Here is a 19329-nt window from a genome sequence, read left to right as displayed (position 1 = left end):
GTATGTAAACAGAGTGACACGGCACCGTTTACTGTCGCTCCTATGCTTTTATTTCATCTCATTCTCATGCCGTGCAAACGCAATTCATAGTTTCTCACTGTTTTCAAGCATTTTAGCATTTTATCAGTGATTTCAAATGCATTTATACATACCTTGATGTCCATGACCAAAATAAACATAGTCTCTCTCTATATTGTAATAGTCATCATATCGTGTTGTGCCGTCAGAGCTAGCTGGGCTCCTGTCCATACGGCTTATGTCAAAGGGCTACATTCCTTTTTTAAGGAGTACATGTGACACGCAACGTTTATCAGAGACAACTTTAAATTTGAGGTTTCTCTGGCTTCACTCTTGGGGCCGTTGCTGAGAATAATCTCAACAGTCTTGTGCGACCAAGCAGATACGAAGACGCAGCAGCTTGTGCATGCTGTGAGATTTTATTCAGAGACTGAAAGTTTATATCGCCGGATTGTACAGAGCAATTTGAAGTGCCTTATCCAGAATGACATAAACAAATTGCTCTTTTATCCTAAAATCCCTGTTGCTTCTTCAGAGTGTCTGGCCTGAAAGTTGTGGATCGTGCTGCTGTGTGATGCACGTTAAAGAGCGTGTTTGTCAGCCTTCCTGATTTTATTTATTTATTGATATTATTTTGCCAGCTCTGGGCTACCATCACTATAAGTTTTAGGTTAACAGGAGTCCCCTGTTTCGACTGAACGAGCTAAAGAATTGAAATGATGTAGAAATGTCCACAGCTAAATCAGTTTGCAGGCACAGTGGGCTTTTTTAGTGGACTGCCAATCCTTTATGTATGTATTCTAAATTGTCTTCAAAGGCATTGTACTTTTACATGCAAAACCTATGTGTGTGTCTTTACGTTGAGATCAGGGGTCATCATTCATTCGTGTGTGTCTGTGTGTGTGTGCATGCACCTTGCTGTGTGGTGGTTTATTTTTTTTCTAACTGGCATCCTCAGCATGAACTCGTCAGACTGGATAAAATATCATAACGCACATCAGGACAGATTCAGGCAGAGTGATTACCTATTTCTTTGTCATCACTTCTTTCTCTTTCAACAGCAAAAAGCTTCCAAAGACTCACTGAGACACAGAATTCCATGGAAGAGACATGATATACATACATTTTCTATCACATTTTGTAAATCTGAACCTTTTATCATTGTACAAAGTCCAAATGTAGTATTACAAATTAGAATTTGACCAGTGTACAGCCAGGGTTTTTGGTTTTTTGGGGTTAAAAAATGATTAATAAAAAATCTATAAAGATGTGAATATTATAAACTGTGTTTCTAAGATTATATAACTGCAAAGGTAGAAGGTATAAATATGTGCATTTCTGGAGTGCGTCATTTGAAGAAATGGATTCTTGCCTTGGGAACTGAGTGACTGAATCCAAACTTTTACACAATGGAAAAACGTTCCAGGGGATTTGAAGAATGACTTGTGCAGCCAGAAAGAGGAAGAAAAAAAAAAGAGCAATCCCCAAGAAGGGAAACCGAGGATGGGGACAAAAGCTAAAACTAGTTTCAGTGTGGCCGAAAGCTCCGAGGCAAGGGTTTCATTTTGATTTCACCTGTAAATTTATAAGGCTTCACACTTACCTTGAGAAAAAGGTGGTTCACCTGCTCTCTTGCTAGACACACTTTACAACTTTTTGCAATTTTAACATCACGGGAAAAATGTGTTCTGTAAAAAAAAAAAAAACTAATGTGCTGAGGGTTTGAGTTCTATGACCTGGTCTGAACTTCATGGGTCAGAAAACGTGTATTTAAAATGGAAACCAACTTTTAAAAAAAGCAATCAGTAGCCTGCTGCAAGTGTTAAATGTACATTCAGGTGTTAATTTTTCATTTGCTTGTATATGTAGGTGCTCACTGTGTACTCACTCACTGTGGCTTGTGGCTTCTCTTGTAATAGGAAAAATAAATTTATTGTTTGCATTGTATATATCTATATGATATTACATTATATGTAATTCAGATGCAGTATATTTGAAATGTACATACACGATTAATAGCTATTCTCTGAATGTTTCCCCTCGACAATCCCTCGTTTATTCTCCCTCCCCTCCCCCCACTATGAAACTCCCTGTACAGTAACAATGGTAATATTTTTTGCTTTGATGCATTCTTGATCGATTATCTGTTCTGGACAATGAATCTGAGTGTTCTTATCACTGGCTACCTATGACACTGTAAGATGAACTGCATTAAGTGGTTACATTGTGCCATATCCTCTCGGAATGAAATTCGAATAAAAATATACGAAACGTGTTTGAAATTTGGAGGTTTTTGATTAACGGGAAGCACAGGATGAAACACAAACACTGTTGGCGTGTTTTCTAACTTTGAATTTTATTTTATGCATTTTTAACTTTTGGAAATGTACCAGGAAACAGAGAGGATGTTAACTCGAAGGGCTACCACAGTGGGGACTCGTTTTTGTTTGTTTTTTTCGTTCTTTTTTTACAACCGAGAGATGGAGAGTTACAACCAGTGAGTATAATAAATTGAGGTACAACAGGGCAGCAGGAGAAAAAAAAAACTATCTTATGTTTATTCGGTGCTATTTGACAGGAAGAAAAAGAATTATAATTAAAGTGAGCCACAAATTGCAAATTCATGACTTTTTTTTTTTTTTGCTCAAATTAATTGAGTAAACATTTTCATAGCTTCAGTTTTAACAAACCGACTTATTAAGTCTGGGCATGGATCAAAGAGTTTTCCAAATTAGGGTTATGCTATGTGAAACTGTAAGACAAATCCTAAGCAATTTGCCCTTGAGAAAATAATTCTAGACATAACATCATTAAGTGGGAATGCGACTAATTAAATCTGATTATTTATCTCTATTGTATTACATCCTCTATTGCAACATACAAGTCTTTCTCCTCAGGTGCTAGAAAGAAGAAAAAAGTAAAACGTGGTCACTAAGAGTCATCTTCTGACTGATTTTTGTCAAAGCTATGCGGGCTCCTACAGTCAACCTACAGGACACGTAAAGAGGAACCATGTTGAAATAGGGCCGTCTGTTCCGCTGTCTTCTTCCTTCTTCACCGGCTCAAACAAGCTCATCAGCCATTTGGGTGCGCTCTCGCTTCTTGCCTTCCTTCTTTTGCTTCTTTGCATCTGCAAGGATAAAAAGGTTAAAATTTGATAGTTTCTCTAAAAGTTTTTGTGAAAAGTTAAGATAACCTGTGCTCGGTAACAAAATGTATTAACTGTATGAGTTTTAATCTTTTTTTCGCCAGAGTTCACATTTTGTGCTGTGACGATTGTAGTTCTGTGCTCTCTTGGGGATTGATTTGGCAGCCTGGGTTGTACCCCATGAAAAACCACCTTATCAACTTGCCGCAACAGTGGCTTGGTACCTGGCTGCCATGACAGGAGCCACAGTGCATGGCTCTCCTTTCTGCTTTATGGCCTCTCCACTCTGGTAAACAGAAATAGAGCACAACCCTCAGAGGTTTGGACAGCTAGCTTCTGCCTAGCTGTGTGTTGGTCATTCAGCTGTGCTGTTTATTTTTGTTTGTATCTGCGTGGCTCCATGTATGTCTATCTCTTAGCCAAATTGTCGGTGTCTTATCATTTTACAACTTTGATGTTTCGCATTTTAGCGCGCAGATGTTATATGTCTAAAAGTACCACATCTAACATCTGTGCAAATGGTTGTTTGGCAGGAAAATGGCTCATTTCATTAGAACATATTCTGCCAAGTCATACTGGGAACATTACAGGTGGAAATAAAACAAATCATGACTGAAATTCACTGGACAATAAATACAGCCATTTTTTTTAATCATGTGCATATAGAGACAGGAAAACAATTCATGGCTCTCAACTGACTTTGCTCTATATGAAGACTGCTTTTGCAAAAAAATAGAAAAAAGGGAAGAAAATGCCTAAAAGCTACAGTGTGGTGTGGTGCACTACCACAAGGGTAAAGAACCCAGAACTAAGTTTTGCAAGCTGCTGAACCGAAAAACTGAGCCTTAAGGAGACAAAGTGGATACAGGCAATAAAACAAGAGACCTCAGAAGGACAAATGACAATTCTGTGGAATCCCAATATTCGCTCTGTTTTGCAGCAAGCATTCTGTCAGTGAGAAGTAAAATGTATAAATGCCAATTTAGGACTACTATATTTACTTCAGGCTAAGCCAAAGCATTTTGAAAGTGTGCAGCAGCAGTGAGCTCCAGAGTTTTTCCTGGCTCAGAACAGGGCTTTGGGTGGTGACTATGTATGTTAGCAAAACCGGCCTGTGCAAATTCATCTATTTCCTTAGCCATTTATCCAATCCAGGGTCACGGGAGAGCTGGAGCCAATCCCAACAGCTATAGGGCAAGTACTCATCAAATGTAATGTCTTCACTATGAGTATTACATAATACTATATTGTGTCCAAAGACATGCAGTTAGGTTAATAGGTGATTCTAAACGTGTGTGGTTATCTGTCTCTCTGTGTAAACCCTGCGACAGACTGGCGACCTGTCCAGGGTGTACCCTCCCTCTCACCCTATGATCGCTGGGATAGGCTCTGCGACCCTTATAAGGATAAGCAGAAGAGAATGGATGGATGCATCTTAACAAATCACAGCTCTTAAAGAGCAACATATGTCTAGTTAGCAATTTGGAAGCAAATGTTACTTATGTGGAGAATTCAGAGAGCTATGAATATTGTGCTTGGAAGCGTCTCAGCAAACTGACTTAGCACAATAACAGGGCCTTAAAGCCTTATTTAAAAAAAAGATTCAGTCTTTAATTGTGCGCATATCAAAGCTTGTTTTAGAATACAGACAGTGCAGTGGCATCTGCACTCCCTCTCAGCAAGAAAGTGGTTTTTGAAAATGCTACAACCTAACCATGAGTCTGTCAAGGTAGCCGCACTGCCGTGACTCATCTGGACACTTCAAAGGAACAAAGCCATGCTTAATATTGTTAGTAACACCTGTGCTTTCCCCACGATGACAAGTTAAAATGGCTGGTGTGAAAAATGCACATGGATAATGTTGAATAAAAATAATACATTTTGCTCCTTCTGCACTTTTCATCATCCTCTACATGTTTGAAGTTCTTAGGTGTTTGGCATGTCTAATCTCTGAGTATAAATCGTGTTTCAAAGTAAGATTTGTCCAGCTTAGGACACGCTGAACGGCGATGTCAGCCATCTGCATCCAAAGCACATGCTCTAAACAAAAGAAGTGACTTGGCAAAGTAGAAAGTGATGGTGTGTGATGAAAATGACTGTCATTATAAGATGTCTGGAAATCCAGCAGGGACAGTAACATACAGAAAAGCTACATTGTGATTCTGTATGCATTCACTTTGTGCACTTTTGTTTGGAGAGATTGCCTTAAGAAATTATCTTAGCCTAATAACGTGCTGGCAAGCAGTTCTAAACTCCGACGAGGCTTGCTTTACCAATGAGATTCGAGCCGCCTTTCAGCCTTTTAACATTCTCAACGTGCACTACCAGGAAAAAGCCGAAAATCTCTTCTTGTCATCTCAGTTGCAAACTTCCACTGGCATAAGAATCTTGACATGCAAAGCGCTCTCGCCCCTGCAAATACAGAAATTACTCTTCCATGCCATTTGTTTACTTGTTTTTTTATTTGTTTCCTCTCTCTTCATCTCCCTGCTGTTTTGTGTCAGCATATTTTGCTCCCTGGAGAGAGAGAGAGATGGAAGAAAAGGATTTATTGTCATGCTGTTCTCTCAGCTCCATATATGAGATGTGGACTCTCATGCCAGGTTGGAGTACTTTCTGCTGCATTTGCACATTGCATGACTCTGCTCCTTTTTGCCTCTGACACAGACTCATAATCAGACCCTTGCTGCCTTCTCCAGCTCGAATCTGCCCTGAGCCAAAACACAGTGGCTACATATTTGCACAAATTTCAGGCTTTTTGCATTCACTTAATAAAAATGCACATATTAAAGTAAAACTTGCATATTAAGTTAATGATATAGGATAACTGTAAACTATTTATCTACTTTATACTTCTGCTTCACAGGAAGAAAATGATACTGCTCCACATTATTGAATCACAAAGTAAAAATTAGCTCCGCCTCAATGAAATGCAATGTTACTATTTGACATCCACCTTTTCACCCTCATTTGATCAAACTTTCTGTGTTATTTTCTAATTAAAACATTATTCCAACAGTAGCTAAGGACACAGTATTATCAAGTTTTTTGTTTTATAATTTATTCTAATTGTTTTGCTTCTCAGACTTTCATTGAGGTGGAGCTGCTTAGACAGCTAAAGCAAGAGAGCTGGAGTATGACACTGATGCACATGCCATCGGTGTCATAAAAAAGAATAAAAAGGCATTTTATTACTTATTACAACTTTATCAATTATAAAGTTTGACCACTCTCAACCTCAGTTTTCGCAGCTATGCCTCTTCGCCTTTGGGAGGCAGTAATCCTGAGTGCAGTAACACAACCATATGTGGCTGTGAATGCATGTCTTTGACTTAAAAATGAGGACACCACCTGTCTGTTCAAGACGAATGGCAGAAGCAAATTCACTCCAAGAAGATCCAGAGATGCCAGATTTCTCCTAACAAAGCCTTTTGTTTTACCTGAAATCAACTTTGGCATGCAAAGACTCCCTCACGCACTGCTCTGTGTGTTGTGCTGAAAGAGAAGGTGGGGACCTTGAGATTTCTACAGGTATTCATAATGTTTCTGTCAGTCTTTGTTCTCTCTTTCGCTCCAGAGGGTCCGTGTTTCACCTGGACTAGACAGCAAAGACACGCAACTCTGGATCTCAGATTGCTCCCAAGGTGCCTCTTACCATTGTCTCCTTCAAAATCTGCAAATGACAGATGCTGCCGCCACAGCAGCAACCCTGCTGCCCTCAGGGAAAACCCGGCTGCATCTCCTAAACCTAAAGTGGCTGGTCAGGATTACATATTTGGCTGGGCAGACATGTTCTCCCAGCTGGGGGTTAGATGGTCGCTTCTTTCTCTCACTTTGTCTCTCTAAGGCAAACATTTCTGTGTTGGTTTGTTTTTCAGGGTCTTTTTTCCCCTTTTCATAAGCCCTCTGATTCTGCTGCTGTGGACTGTATCTCTGCCATCCCCTGACTCACAGAGTAGAGCATGCACAATTCCCCCTACCATGTGAACCTTATTGTGCACAGCACCCCCTCTCTGTTTCCTAGTAGCTCCCCTGTTTCCCAAGGCTTATCTTCCAACTGGCAGACATGGGATATCACACCTCGCACAGATATCGAGTCTCTCTTCCCAACTGCCTCCCTTCATGTCTGCCCCTGTCATCCTTGCTCTGCATCTCTTTTGCCCTCAGCTCTCACACCTCTTAGGTTGTCACACCGCATCCGTGCATCTGGCTTTAATTGATGTGCAGGTATGCGGTGCTGCACACATGACTGCTAAACAAATAGATTTTGACACAGTCACAGACTATATTTAAATACATGCTGCACTTTTTTACTTGCGCTGCGCCTTGAACTGATGTGCAGTGATATTGTCTACATGTTTAATGTGGATATAATCAAGCATCTCTAAACGATTGATAAGAATTTAATGAGGAAGTCATATTTGATTTTGTTTAATTATGTAAATTAATCATTTGGTTCCTTATGAAACACTCAAACTGAAAAAAACCTGCATGTCCATAGTTGCACAGATAGATGAAGGTCTGAGAAGTATAAATGAGCACACATTCAATTTCACATTAAGTAAAATATTATTTTGAACAAAATGGATTCAATTACTTTCTATACCTTCTAAACATAAATCCACATACACCTTTAAGTGTTTAAAAGTATCATATACTTGCTGCAAAGTGTGAGAGATGGTAAGTAGAGTGCATCTCTTCAAGATGTTCCTACTGTCACAATGTATTAACAATGTGCTACCAAGAGAAATGCTCAACCGATCCCTCTTTTGAAAGTCAAATAGTGTGTGGCAAAAAATCTTAAGACAAACAGTGTTGCAGACAGATGTGCAACATTTCACAGCACTGCAGCGGCAGACGTGTTGCACTGAGAGGGTCTCTCAGAAGTGCTCACATTGTCTTATCTTTGCAGAGCGGGACTTCGCCTGACTGTGGTTGTTTGATAAAGCGATGGTAAGGTTAAGTAAACTGTATGTGCAAACTTCATGTGCACGTGTGGCATCTGGGGAGTGTGATAAGGTTGCCGTTTATGGCCACTGGCAACATTTTGTACTCATTATAATCCTGTTTGGACAATGGAACATCCTTGTTTACAAAACTGACAAAAAGCACCAACTCATTTGGAATGAATCGAGTGCTTCTCATCAACAGTTTTGCCTCAATTTTTCAAGCAGGCAGGGATATATTGTAGATATTCCATGTTTCTTTCAGATTTTCTAATTACCTTGTATCTTATAGCTCCTTAAATGTTCTATAAACTGATTAATTCTCACATTCTCTGTGAAATGGAGGCCAAAAGTATTCCTCAGTTTAGTGTCTTATACATGACTGAAGAAAGCTAAAAGCTTGTACTTATAGCTGAATAATGAGTTAACCTATTCACCCTTGCTTTAACACTGTCTTTCACAGCTCCAACTTAGCACTTAAGTAGGAGGGTTTCCATCATACTGATGGCAGATTGAATATAAATTTGAATCACAGCTGGCTTTGCCTCGATTAAATCATTTGCAAGGGTTTGCTGGATTTAGTGGAGATGCAATCAGTCTGAGATGTGCCGGAGACAAGATAAATATCTCCTGAATTTACACAGTTATTATCACAACGAGGATAGAATTAGTTCATTCTCCCAAATACCTTGATACATACTTTGTACTACTCTACTGACGCCAATCCGTCCTACTTAAAATGAAGCCCAAGTAATTTTGCCTTTGATTTTGACCCATGTGTCGTGACAAACAAAAGAGGCAAATGTGCGGACGTGTCAGGATACAGCGAAGCACTTTGGCAGAAGAAACAAAGAGGTCTGAGCGGTAAGCATCCCTTCAGCTACGATTAATTACAAAAACGAAGTGATCTGACATTGCCCGTAACTATTTACAGTGATCTAACAGTGAAAGTCCCGGAATGATTTTTCATATAGACCACGTGTCTGCGTGGGTCTGGCTTTTGATCTAAACCAACCTAATATCATGTGAGTTTCCTGGAAAGTAAACAGTTTTCAAACGAGCCCAAAAAAGGCCACTGTTGTACGTAGGGTGGTTTTCAACAGATCTGTCTTACATTACAAATATTGAAGGAAGTTTATGAATGTGGCTTGTAAAAAAGGCTTTGTCCTGCTTTAATTTCACCCCAGATTTATATTTTACGATGATATTTTGATTCCTTCTGTAAATATTTTGAATTGGCGTTTTCTTTTAGGTACAAGTTATATAATAGGAAGCAGACAGTTCCTATATTAGCACGCTAAATTCTAACCAATAAGCGGTGCACTTTTCTGTACACCCCTATTTCCTACACATACCAAATAAGGCTGTCAGATGAAACTAAAACAGCAAACCAGTAGATCCTATAATAGCCGGACTAATTGAGCCTCACTGGAATTTGTAGAATTTTTTTGATGTACTTGGCACCAGCCTTACACATACTTGGCAGGTGTAGGGCTGGTGGTCAAAGTGAGTGCACGTTGTGGTCTGAAGTTGTTTAAAAGAGCAGTTGTCGAGGGAAAAAAGGCCAAGAAATACAAACACAGATTCCTTCATTTATTAGTGAGATGTTCCACAGACTGAGTAAATATTCACGGGTAGGTAGCCAACAGAATTGTGACTGCTTTGAGGAAAAGAGATTACAATTTGAAATTTCCACTAAGGCTCCATTACTCAGACTATTTTGGGATCTGCATGTATTCTGTCTTACTGGGAATTTAATGGAGGGTTTACAACACGCTCGTCTCTCTGCTTTCATTAGCCACCCACAAGGTGTAGTCTTGGAACTGGAGGTGTACTTAGCCAGCGAAGGAATTTCATTTCCAGCAACTTGAAAGATGCAATATGGGCTGTACAATGTGAGTCATCAGAAGCTGCTGAGCTTAGCTGCTAATCAACAACCTTGTTTTTTAAAAAATACAAAAGGTAGGAAATACTACATTTGATGTATTTCTAATTGAAATGTTAAATATTTACCGATTACACATTAAAGTAACACCCTCCTAACTAATATGGAAAGTTTATTTAGCTAATATTATTAATTACTTTATATTAGATCATAGATAACTTCTTGGATGTCATAGGGCCAATGTAAAAGGTCACATGCATGTTTCTGACAAGCCAGTTGCTTCGAGTCGCATTCATTTTTAGAGTAGAGCACGCTCTCGGATCAGTAACGAAACCTTTATTTTAAAACGTCCCTCTCTATATAACTAATAATAATGATATACGAGACACTAGATATGACATTATAATTAACTATCAAGGAACGATTTTTACCAAAAAGCTAATCTCTTTAAAAGTAATAGCAACAAAATGAGTAGTACAAGATATCACATTTTTGGACATGGTGATTCAGCATAACAACTTTAGCGCATCCCACCTTTCGTGACCAGCTCAACATGGGAGAGTTTCATTTTATGCAGCAAATGTTTTATTTCTGTCATCTTACCTTGCAGCTTGGTTTTAGGGGTTTTCCCACAAGGCTTGGTGGCTGTGACGGTGGCAGCGCAGGTCGCGTCCATGAGCGCTCGCTTTAGCACTCCCGTTCTGTTCTTCTTGCCCGTTGCCAGATCGCACTCCCCCCAGGCCTGGAAGTCGTACTTGCATTCACCTATCAAGTAAAAAAGACATCAGACTTTAAATCACCTGCTTTTTGTTAGTGAAGTCGCTCGAAGAAAGAATGGTATGGACGGGTTCAGAAAGGAAACCTGCACATCTTACATTTGTTTTTAAAAGGAGTTCATTGTAATCAGTGACTGTAACAAGCCTCTGAGCCTGGGGAGTGCTGAGTCATTGACTTTGAATGGGTGTTTGATGAGCAGTTGCCTACCCTCTTCCATCAAGAGAAACTGTCCACCGCTCACAAAGTGCCTTCATGAGACCATTTTCTTAACAACAAAGTAAAGTGTGTTTATGTTTTTTCCTGCTGGAGTCGGTGATGCTTCACAGTTTGAGTCTCATATTCTTGATATGATGAAACCTTCTAAAAGATGAATGTAATCAAGCAGAGCCTGGCTCCCGGATAGATGTCATTTTAGAGGAGGACAATTTTATATATTTACATATTCGTGATGTTTGGGGCGAGGTCTTGCTGGTGCTTTCATTTCATCATACATTTTAAACAACTTAAATTCAACCAAAAGAAGTGCAAGATTTCTCTAGACGGATGGCAACAGTCGCTAATGCACTGTATGTTACGGATATTGGTTTGAAAAGCATGCAGGCGTGTGTACGTTAGTGTTTGTTTATGTACTGTATGTCCATGTCCCACTTATCTCTCTCCATTAATTTTTTTTCCCCAGTCTAGCCGGGTTCCCTCGAGGATGTGACACTCATTCTTCTGCCTCCTCTCTCATCAAAGCATCAGCGCCCTTGTCACTGCTTCTGAGATCCCAAGGTGCTCATCAGAGGAGGGGAGAGGTGGGAGAAGGGGCGAGGAAAAGAGGGGCGAAGAGCGAAGAGGGGGAGTGACAGGGCCATTGTTGCAAGAATCCTACAGGGACTTCCTGAGCAACCAACTTTAAAAACCCTATGCCTCCACAGCTGTAAATTGTCTTGGAGAGAGAGCTCCCTTGCTGACTACCAGGAATTTGTCAGGCAGCTCATGTATTCTGTAAGGTGTTTCATACAGTGTAACATACAGTATTTGTGCTGGCAAAAATGATGGTTGCAAAAGTGTGAAAACACCCCCTCATGACTATTCATTAAACCAAAGTCACAAATCACTGAATATAATTTGTTAAGCAGTGAAAAAGACCTCAGTCATAACTCATTTCTACAGAGCCTAAAGAAACTGGAGTGCCATCAGATAGAAACAGCATATATGCAAAATGAAATATCTTCGTGAAACAGCCAACATTTTGCTTTTGATGTTGTTTCATACATTTCACCATCACTAAGATCATCCCCACCATCTATTCTTCATATCACATACTCTTTATTTCTGGAATGATTTCTAGTTTAAGTCCTTCTTGCTTTCAAAATCTTAAAAAATATGCACATAAATTTTATGTACCGTACCGTGTTCATGAGTCATCCTAATTTCCTTATATTTTGCTTCCAACAAGATTTTTTCCCATTTTTAAAGTGGTCTTAAGGATTTTTTTTTTTGGTTTTTCAAGCTATTTAATACTGATCTATAAATATTTCAAGGATAAAAAAAGTCACCTTTCTTTTTCAAAGAACCACATCATTTGCTCTCTTCTCTTTTTTTAGTTGAATGTATATAAAATGCCAAAGATAATACACAGTGTGACGGATAAAAATAAGCAATTTTGCACCAACAAGGTGATTCCTAAAAGCTATTAACTGAAAACTTGCTATAGCTCAAAAAAACATGAATGGTATGTGAAAGTCGTGTCTTTTGCTGGAAAAGAAATGCAGCAAAGACCTGACACAGGACCTGAGAGACACGGCCATTTCTGATGACTACCTGATCCATCTACTCATCAGAAATGGTCTCAGAGGAAGTGTGCCTGTCAGTCATTTAAAGGAAGGGAAAAGGCTGAGATATGCTAAATTACATAAGAATTGGACTGACTGCGACAACATGTCTTGGGGAGTGATAGATCTCAATTTTAAATGTGTGTTTCTAATCATCACGAGTATGTATGGAGGACAGGAGGTCAGGAGAGAGGTACAACAGTACAGTACAGTAAAAACATGGTGGAGGCTCTGTCATAGTTTAGGGCTCCATTTCAGACAGTGTTGTTTGCTAGAATTGATCGAATTATGAGTATAGAAAAGCATGCTTGGATAGAAAAACATACAATGGAGCACTGTCAGTCATGGATTGGTCTGCCCAGAGCTTAAATAACATTATCGAAGCAATGTAAGATCGTGCTGACAGAGAACAGAGAAAAAGGCAGCCAACATTCAAAGGATGGTATAAACTAGTGTTTTTCCCTTATATACTGTATATTCTTGTATGTGCACGTCTACATTTCATCACTGCAACATTTTCCCATTTTCTGAGCAATATAGAATAGAATAGCCTTTATTGTCATTGTACAGAGTACAACGAAATTGGAGTGCCACTCCTTTGGTGCAAGTTTCAATAATAAATATAAATGTAAAATATAAAAAGTACAAAAAAAACAATCGTAAGTACTCAAACAATAGTATGTACAATATATATAAAGAAACAAGTGATGTCTTGAGACTTTTGCAAAAATATTGCATGCTTGTGTTGGTTGTATGACATATGAGTATATGGGGATGGTCATATATTATATGGAGTGGGCAGAATTTGTTCTATGACTAACCATTAATCCCCTTTCCTGGCAATAAGAGATCCAGTTATTTATTAATTTTAATTCCTTTCCTGCATTTTCATTTCCACCTAATAAAGAAGCAATGTGCTTGTGTTTTTGTGCTATGAAAAACCTGCATATGCTAACAGTTTTATAGAAATGCACCATGGAACCAAATATTTCTACTTCCTAGTAATTCTTCTCCATTCAGCTCTCACATAGCTGCTTTCTGTGGATTCATATTGTATCAGCCACTTCAGCACTCCATATGACTTATCTCTTTCGGTTTATTATAATGAGACCCATTAGCTGCTGTGTTTGTTACCTTGGTCACCAGTCCCATAGGTACTCGTCTTTTTTGTGTCATGCTGCTGGAAACCCCAGTTTTACAATATTGTGCCCACCTCTTATATTAATATTTATTCTCCTCGCATCACTGTGTTATACTTTGGCAAGAGGCAAAGAACAGTTTGGGCTGTGTGCTGCAAACTGGAAAACCAACGTTAACCTAGTTTTCACTAGTTGGTTTTTAAGGGTCTTTTGGGTCTTAGTATTCTAATTAGATGTAAGAGTTTTGCCAGATGGGATGTCAAATCTTTTATGCTCAGGACTCTTAGAACTATACTAAAAAAAAAAAATCCCAGTTTTTCATGTCTCTTTTAAGACTTCATAGCTAAAGGCATATAATACAGCTCCTTATTTGAGTACGCTACCTACTAGAGCTTAGATAATAAGTGTACTAGTAACATAGTATATTAATTAATGGCAAACAGACAATTTACTTAGGTCTATATTTGGATATGCTGCAGCTAACAGCCAGGGTTGAAGTAGAGGGTCTTTTCACACCTATTCTTACAGGTTCTGTTATCCATTTTTTTCAAGTACAAAAGTATCCACACTTAAAACGACACTGCTCTCATTTTGCAGGATTCCCAGCCAAGAGGGCCAATTCACACTTTTAATTTTTTTTATTTTCTAAACTAACTTTCCACAGTTTCAAACACGCAGATGTGAAACTTAACGCCACTCCTCCAAAACTTTTCTTGCAGTAATCTATGTAGCCAGTTAGCACCATTATTTCCTGCAGTGTGTTCATCATTCGTGACAGGCTCATTGCAGAGCAGCAGGCTCTTGCCTGACAGGCCTTACTGTGGGAACAAATGTCCTACAGGCTTGTCACTGCAAGACATTTCGGCTGTAAAAGCCTCACCGTCTCAAGCCCAAAAAAGAAAATGACAATGCCGGGCAATTATTCCTATGTTTTCCATGACAATATATTATATACTGCATAGATGTTTTTGTTGTACCTCTAATTAGCTAGCTTACTCATTCCTATTCTGAAAATGGGACCATTGTTTGTGTAAATGACGGGCCACAATAAATCATCGGGAGACGTGGTGGGAGATGGATGGCATCCATGTATTTGTACAGAAGGAGGGGAGTCCTGGGTCATTTAGAAGGCATAAATTATTTAAAAACCTAAAACAGTAGGTATTCTAAATTCTACTGGGAAAAGTAGATCCTTCTTTTCCTACTTCAACAAAGCAACATGTGAACATTTATCACCTCCAAACTTCTTTTTCCAGTTGCACGGGATCTTGCAGCGCTGGGTCTTGATGGTCTGCTTGCAGTCAGTGCCGGCGCGCGTTCCCTCCCTGGTGCCAAGTCCACAGTCCCCTTCGTTGGCTACGCACACACTCCACTGCCAATCCCCACAGTCTGACTTGCGTTCCTTCTTTCCTGTAGAATCACATCCATATTATAACACAACATCAAAATAGATAGCGCTGAGCAGGAATCCCCATGAACGTCTGTTTACAGATCTTGTAAAGAGCTGCTCACAATACCTGACAAAAGACAACAAATGTCACTACTTTTAGGCTTAAAACAACATAATTTGGGTCCCAAGACAACACAGAAGGAATCAAATCTCGAGGCATGAATTTAGCGAGATGTGAACTTATCAGGTCATCTCTACTAAGGCTAGTAGCTACAGGTTGTATTACTTCTATCAGTATAAAACAACTGAAACTTAATGAAGTGAGAGGGCCAGAGCTCCACTGAGGGTAATCTAAAACATAGACTAAACCGATGATAGTGCTTGTTCTATTACACTGATTTTTGTACTTGCTGCCAAAAGTTAATGAGAGCTCACAGTGCACTCATACACTGCTGACCTAAACTGGTGAAGAACTGTCTGAAAAAGCAAGGCTGTTTTTAATTCTTCTTTTAAGCTGAGTTTAGTAGCAAGTATTCCAAAAAAGGGGAAAGTTTAAATTGTTAATTAAATGAAATAGTGTTTCAAACACCCCTTGATTGTTGTTCATTGTGTATTTTAGGACAAACAAGGTGTGTTTTCCTTTTGTTTTGTTTGTAATTTCTTAAAATAAATGAATATAGAACAAATAATATAGTATTCCAATAACATGGTTCTCCATTACTCATGTCAACTCCTGAAATGGTGCGTGTTCAGCCAGACACCCGCGTGATTCTGTTATCTTGTATTCTAGAGGGTCAAAACTTGAGATTTTAACATCAGCTGTGAAGTTATTTCCCACAGTGAAATATGATTTAGGTCTTACATCAATCTTGCTCGTGATTTTTATTTATTAAATCTTCTGTTTATGAATTCCTCGCTTAGCCTTCTGCAATTGCAGACCAACTTCTGTTAGATGGTAGAAACTGGAAGGATAGATGGATGGTTGGATGTTCGTCTGTTAAAGTACCCCCTTTAGGACTGTATCACATTATTTTAAGGCGGCTGTAATGAGTTTAGGTGTTTGCACTAATTTCCAATGCAAATTAACTTTTTTCCCCTGAATTTAAATTAGGTTAAATGTGTTTTCTTTACCCAAGCGGGATTACTCCACTTTTTTTTTGTTCCTTATTGCAAATTATTCCTATTTGTCTCTTGTTAATTCTCATAGGAGACCAATTATTTTATCCTCAAAGTTGTATTTTAAAAATTATATTTGTATTTTTTGAAGAGTTTTGTATGACTAAATTAGTTGTTCAACAGGACAGTGAAATGTGACAGCATGCACACTGCTTAATTTAAGGTTAACTAACACTTTTCCTCTTTATCTTCTGACTTATATACTTAACAGTTTGAAGGAATCACCTTGTTTTTCTGCTTTGCCTCCTTCAGCTGCAATCACTGTAAGCACCAGGAGTGCTATTGCCACCCGTGTCCACTGCTTCTGTCCATTCATTCTGAAAGTCCCAAAAAGACAGCTGTTAGCAGGAGAATCCTACTTCTTCACGGTTTAAATGTTACAGATCAAGATCAAGCAGTTATTCTGTGTTCCTTAAAATACCTTTTCTATAAGCAACTATAGTCAGCTAATCCACTCCCTTAGTTCACACCAGACACAAAACCCCAATCCCAGCAGGTAATCTGATATCATTGCCACTCCACATCAGTTAAAGCTCAGATCATTTTATTCTTTGAATCCTATAGGCAGTTGGCATATCTGCAAGCCACTTTGCAACCATCATTTCCTCAGCTTCTCCATTCCATGCTGTCTGGCTTCATTAGCATTATGGATGTTGCCACTGATATGTGATTTTAGGTTTTTTTCTACCAACCTGCCTGTGCTCTGAATACCCTTAGGTTTCCATGTACGCATGTGGGAGGGGATGTTCTAACATTTCAAAGCTCTGATTTAAAAGAAAATACACCTGAAAAGCAATCGTCATGCAGCCATCCATCACACGGATCAACAAGAACATCCTGCAAAATCTCGTTTCATGTTAGCCCCACAGTGCTGGGGTCTGAAATCAACATTTTGTTTGTCTGCACTCAAAGTAATTTGGTCTCGGTGTTGGTGAAATGTTCACTATACGGATTTCATTTATGTCAAATTTAATGTCAAAATTCTCTTTTTCTACACCCAAAAGAAAAAATCCTGAATGTTATTGAGTTTCTCACTTAATCTGTTTTTGGATTGTCAGTCAAGTTAAGTTGATCCTTCTGGTCACTTTACTGATGGATGCAAATATACTGTAAATAGCCCATAATTTATAATTATCTGACCCACACTAACTGAATGATAGAGTTCATTGTTGTACTGCCTAATTAGATATAAGATGCCCAAATTACTCAGCCAACACATGTACAACATATAGCACAACATATTTGTTCTTTTTCTTTTAATATAGATACAATCATTGTTGAAATTCACAGGTATTCTTATTTTTTGCCATCATAAAATGCAATATTCCCAGAGGCTCGAGAGACTTGAGATGCTTTGAGTCCAGGCTTACTGAGGTGCAAAACATTTGCTCAAGAAAAGATTATACCTGCAGCAAGAAAAGAGCAAGGAAGCAGAGGTGACCTCCATCATGTAGCCACTGTACAATTATTGAAACTGTTGAGAAATGTAGCCATCTGCCTCATTTTTGTCCAGTGCAGCTGACATTAGAGATTCAAAATCTAGCTGATTTATGATTTCATAAATCAAACTAAAGCCATGTTTCATATTTCCCGACCTTATTTAGTCCTCCTGCTGGTTTTGGATTGTCAGAAAGCTGTTACTGTCACTACCACTAGCCTAATGCACTAAGATGAAATTGCTGCAAAAAGCTTACTTTTTTTTTGCTCTACTGCCCTCTCCTTTTTTTCTGAGTGAGATCCTCTAGCCGACAGCACTCTCTGAGGGGGAAACAGCATGAGACTGAAGCAATTACAAAGTGTCTGACGCCAGAAACGCTCCTCTGGGCTCGAATTCTTGTAGAACAGTTCAGCCTGGCAGGGAAATAATATACATTTGTCATTTTTAATTAATCACGAGCTGGATCTGAGCCATCCATCCTATTGTGCGTTCTCAGCTTTTCATTTCACTCACTTAAGATTCCACATAAGTTGAGTCTATGGCAGTGAGCGCCTCTGAAATGTAAAGGCATTCAAATGTTATATTTAATTATTTGCTGCTATTGAAGTAAGTTTTATCCCGGAGTTAATGTCTTCCAGCACTTCTCTGAAATTCATAATGGACCTTATGCCAGCGCCTGTAGTTTGCCTAGCAGATTGTTTTTATACTTTACTGAGTGCTCAGCTCACAGAGAAGCCCCGTTTTGATTAAATACTTCAGACTCCGTCTCCCAGTTTTTAAGAGGTCCACAACTATTCATCTCCATAACCCAAAGTATGAAAGGGGGGAAAAAATTTGAATCCCAACTGTAAGAAGTATGTACAATGATTTCTAAAAGATTCATAGAGAAAGCCCAATGAAAGCACACTGATAAAGATCATTTTCCAAGAAAAAGGCATTGTGGCCTTTCAAAAGATAAGAAAGCCGTTCCCTGAGTTAGTCACACAAAGAATGATAGGCTTTTGGTGCAGTGCAGGCATAATAATAGGGGACATGGCAGATGACTTTGAATGAGCACTACATACAGCAAGTTAAAGTAAAAATATGTCCTGGAATTGAGCTGACTTAACCATTTCCTCTGTAGAAAGTGGATCCTGGGAGACAAGTTCTTCCTCTTCGAGAAGTTAATAATTTAAATGAAAGTCACTGTACCTGTTTTCAGAGCATGACAGCACCTATAATGGATGGATGGGTCTGAGCATTTGACTATACTTCAGTAGGCATGTGTGCTGCCAGTGTTCGACTTTGATAAGAAGCCTTCGAAAGTGCCGTCTTAAAGGACAAGCGCATATGCTTTCCATAAATGCTTTCTCTCACTTTCTTTACGCTCAGAGGCACCTACAGCTCTACACATTGACAGAAAGGTAAAGACTCGGCTCCTGCTACAACCTGAGCACAAACCAGCCTTCTTTCATGACTCACACCCCTATAGTTTGACTGAACCAATGGGGGGTTTGTAAAAAACATAATTCTCCAAGGTCCCTCAAGTCACCTCTTCCCTCCGTGTAGCCAAAAGGAAATTGGTGTATTCAGATAAATACATACAGACTCCA

At 39.0% G+C, this 19329-nt stretch overlaps 1 protein-coding gene across 2 annotated transcripts in view; it reads right to left on the bottom strand.

Annotated features, from left to right (window-relative positions):
• Window positions 1-2355: 2355 nt before the first annotated feature.
• The window catches only part of ptn (pleiotrophin), a 53645-nt gene continuing 36671 nt past the window's right edge, over window positions 2356-19329 (bottom strand). The window contains exons 2-6 of one of the 2 annotated variants that reach the window (XM_080291915.1): window positions 17994-18057; window positions 16525-16616; window positions 14970-15143; window positions 10601-10762; window positions 2356-3148 (exon numbers count right to left, since the gene is read on the bottom strand). In XM_080291915.1, coding sequence (XP_080148041.1) covers window positions 3081-3148; window positions 10601-10762; window positions 14970-15143; window positions 16525-16615 — 495 coding nt within the window. In that variant the 5' untranslated portion in view covers window position 16616; window positions 17994-18057 and the 3' untranslated portion in view covers window positions 2356-3080. The remainder of the gene's footprint in view (window positions 3149-10600; window positions 10763-14969; window positions 15144-16524; window positions 16617-17993; window positions 18058-19329) is intronic. The other variant, XM_026146494.2, reaches the window with a different exon arrangement.

Source organism: Astatotilapia calliptera, chromosome 17 (genome assembly GCF_964374335.1).
Source record: "Astatotilapia calliptera chromosome 17, fAstCal68.1, whole genome shotgun sequence".
Classification (NCBI taxonomy): Eukaryota; Metazoa; Chordata; class Actinopteri; order Cichliformes; family Cichlidae; genus Astatotilapia; species Astatotilapia calliptera.
Note: the sequence above shows the minus strand (reverse complement) of the source record. Positions and strands in the feature narration are given on the sequence as shown.